The 2,564-nt window shown below is 63.7% G+C and overlaps 1 protein-coding gene across 1 annotated transcript in view; it reads left to right on the plus strand.

The window, feature by feature from the left end:
- HMG20B (high mobility group 20B) overlaps positions 1-795 on the plus strand; it is a gene marked incomplete at its 3' end in the record, with an annotated part of 4,917 nt that extends 4,122 nt beyond the window's left edge. The window contains exons 8-9 of the mRNA XM_010289301.1: positions 9-40; positions 663-795. Coding sequence (XP_010287603.1) covers positions 9-40; positions 663-795 — 165 coding nt within the window. The remainder of the gene's footprint in view (positions 1-8; positions 41-662) is intronic.
- Positions 796-2,564: the final 1,769 nt, after the last annotated feature.

A 2,564-nucleotide genomic window follows, 5' to 3' on the forward strand; every position in this document is an offset into this window, starting at 1 on the left:
CGCGCCTCCCCCCCCAGCTTTCCCTCCCTCCCCACCCCTGGTGAGTTCGGGGCAGCCGTGGGGACCAGCCTGCTCGCTGGGACCTGGTGGCTGTGCGGAGGGGCACCCCTGGGGCTCTGCACATGGTACAAGTGGGGGCAATCATAGAAGCTCATCTGCAGGTTGGGTGGGATCCTGCAGCACTTTGGGGCTCTCTGGGGAGCCCAGGGATGTGACAGCCACCTGGCTCCCCTATAATGGGGTAGGGCAGGCTGGGAGCTGTCCTCTTGAGCCAGTCACAGCTGCACCTGCAAGGCAGAGATTAGCCTAAATCCTTTTGTTCCTGAGCTTGTGTCGGTGCACGCTGTCTCGGCTGCAGGAGATGGTATCTAGTGTTTCAGGGGCCCTTCCCCGGTCACCAGCACGATGGGCAGGGCTGGATGGGGACTTGCTGGCCCTGCTAACTGGGCTGCCACCTCATAGGCACCGGGGAAACCCCCACGCTGAGCACTCTGGACTTCTACATGGCCAAACTGCACAGCGCCATTGAGAGCAACCCGCTGCAGCATGAGAAACTGGTGGTGCGCATCAAGGAGATCCTGTCCCGGATACCGGTCACCAGCACGATGGGCAGGGCTGGATGGGGACTTGCTGGCCCTGCTAACTGGGCTGCCACCTCATAGGCACCGGGGAAACCCCCACGCTGAGCACTCTGGACTTCTACATGGCCAAACTGCACAGCGCCATTGAGAGCAACCCGCTGCAGCATGAGAAACTGGTGGTGCGCATCAAGGAGATCCTGTCCCGGATAGCCAGGTGAGCTGAGCTGGGCTGGCTGGAGCCAGTGCCCCAGGGCCCTCGTGTCCCAGCGAGCACTGGGACCACTGGGTCAGCCCGTGGCAGGGTGGGTGACGGGAGCTGAGCAGAGGAGGTGTGGGCAGAGAGGGGCTCAGAGCTGCTCCAGGGAGTTGTGGGAGAGGGAACCCAAGCCCCTATAATTCAGCCTCGCTTTCTTCCCTCTTCAGTGAACACTTGTGAAGAGAACCAGTCCCTCCCAGAGCTCGGGGCCAGCCGGACCATGGCCCTGTCCCTTGGAGCTCATGCAAGGGACAGTCTCTGCTGGTGGTCCGGCTGCTTCCCCCTCCACCCCACGCACCTCACTGGAGCAGTGAGCTGGGACCCCCCCAGCCCTGGTGCAGCTGGGCCCTGCGACTGCACCATCTCCGAGGACCTTCAGCTTCTGGGGACCAAACGGTGACAGGGCTGAGACCCCAGCAGGCGTGGTGCTGGACGAGGTGGTCAGCAGTGGGTGTGAGCATCCCCCCGCTCCCCTGTGAGCTCCCCAGCTCCTGCAGCTCCGCCTCACTAAACCAGAGACTTCCCAAAGGCTACCTGGTGGCAGACGAGGTGCCAGCGCGTTACTGGCCTGGAGCGAATCAGCCTCTTCCAGGGTGACCCGGCGCGGCTGTTAACCGGGCTGTGAGGGGAGTCGGTGTGCACCCAGGGCAGTCGGGTGCCCTGGAAGCCCCTGGGGCTCGGTGCTGCCTCCTGGCCCCTCGGTCAGCCCAGGGAGCCTCTCGGTCCCCTGCCCTGCAGCGAGTGAGGTGACAGGCTTCCTTCCGCCCACCTCTTGCTGTATTTAACCTTCCGGCTTCTCCTTGCTGCTCGTCCATGGGTGCCTTCAGCCCCCTGCCTCTGTCCCGCTGCCTGCCACCTCCTTCCCCACACCTCTGGGACCAGGCAGGGCAGCTCCTGCCCTCTGCAGCAGCAAAGGCAAAAAAGAGCCTTCATGCTGGAGGGGGGGCTGGGGCTGACCCCTTCCTCCCCACGGCAGGGAGCCTGTGGGGCGGCACACAGGCTTTTGGCTCCGGCCTCCCTCCCCATCCTGCATTGTGGGACCATCATGATGGCCACTGTGTCCTGGCCGTGCTGTGCTGGGGCCGGCCGGCCCCGGGGCTGCCTGTCACTAATCTCAGACTGTGTAATTAGAGAGTGTCTTATTTTCTTACTAGCACTATGTTGATCCGGCCCTGGGTTTAACCCGGGGCTGGTGTGCGACTGCTTGTCTCTCGTCTGCGAGGTCCGTGCTCTGTAGATGAGTCTCCTGGTTGCCATCTCCTGGTGGCCACTTGACTTGGGATGGAGATGGGAGCAAATAAATGTGGGAGAAACAAGAGGCCTCAGCGCAGTGTCTTCATGCTCGGAGGCGCCTTTGGAGCTGCTCCCAGCCCTAATCCCGGGGTTTTTGGGGTGTACAGCAAGCGTGGCGGCCCTGAGCTCATTGCTGCAGCCCCCAACCCCAGCTGGGGAGGCTGCAATGGGGCCAGCTCTGTGCTGGCTGCTCTCCCACCTCCTCCAGCCTGGCCAGGGTCCTTCCTACATGGCAGAGCTCACCTGATCCCCCGCGGGTTACCTGCACTGCTGGATTGGGTTCCCAGGCCCGGGGATCACCTTACGGCCGAGCCAGGCTCCGGTACCCATCTATAATTCAGCAGTGCTGGCAGCAGGATGCGGCGGGCGGGCAGGCACGGCAGGCAGGCCCAGGAGGGCAGCCCCATGGAGAACGGCATGGGGCGGGAGCCGGG

The sequence above is a fragment of the Phaethon lepturus genome, unplaced genomic scaffold, assembly GCF_000687285.1.
Source record: "Phaethon lepturus isolate BGI_N335 unplaced genomic scaffold, ASM68728v1 scaffold49796, whole genome shotgun sequence".
Lineage (NCBI taxonomy): Eukaryota > Metazoa > Chordata > Aves > Phaethontiformes > Phaethontidae > Phaethon > Phaethon lepturus.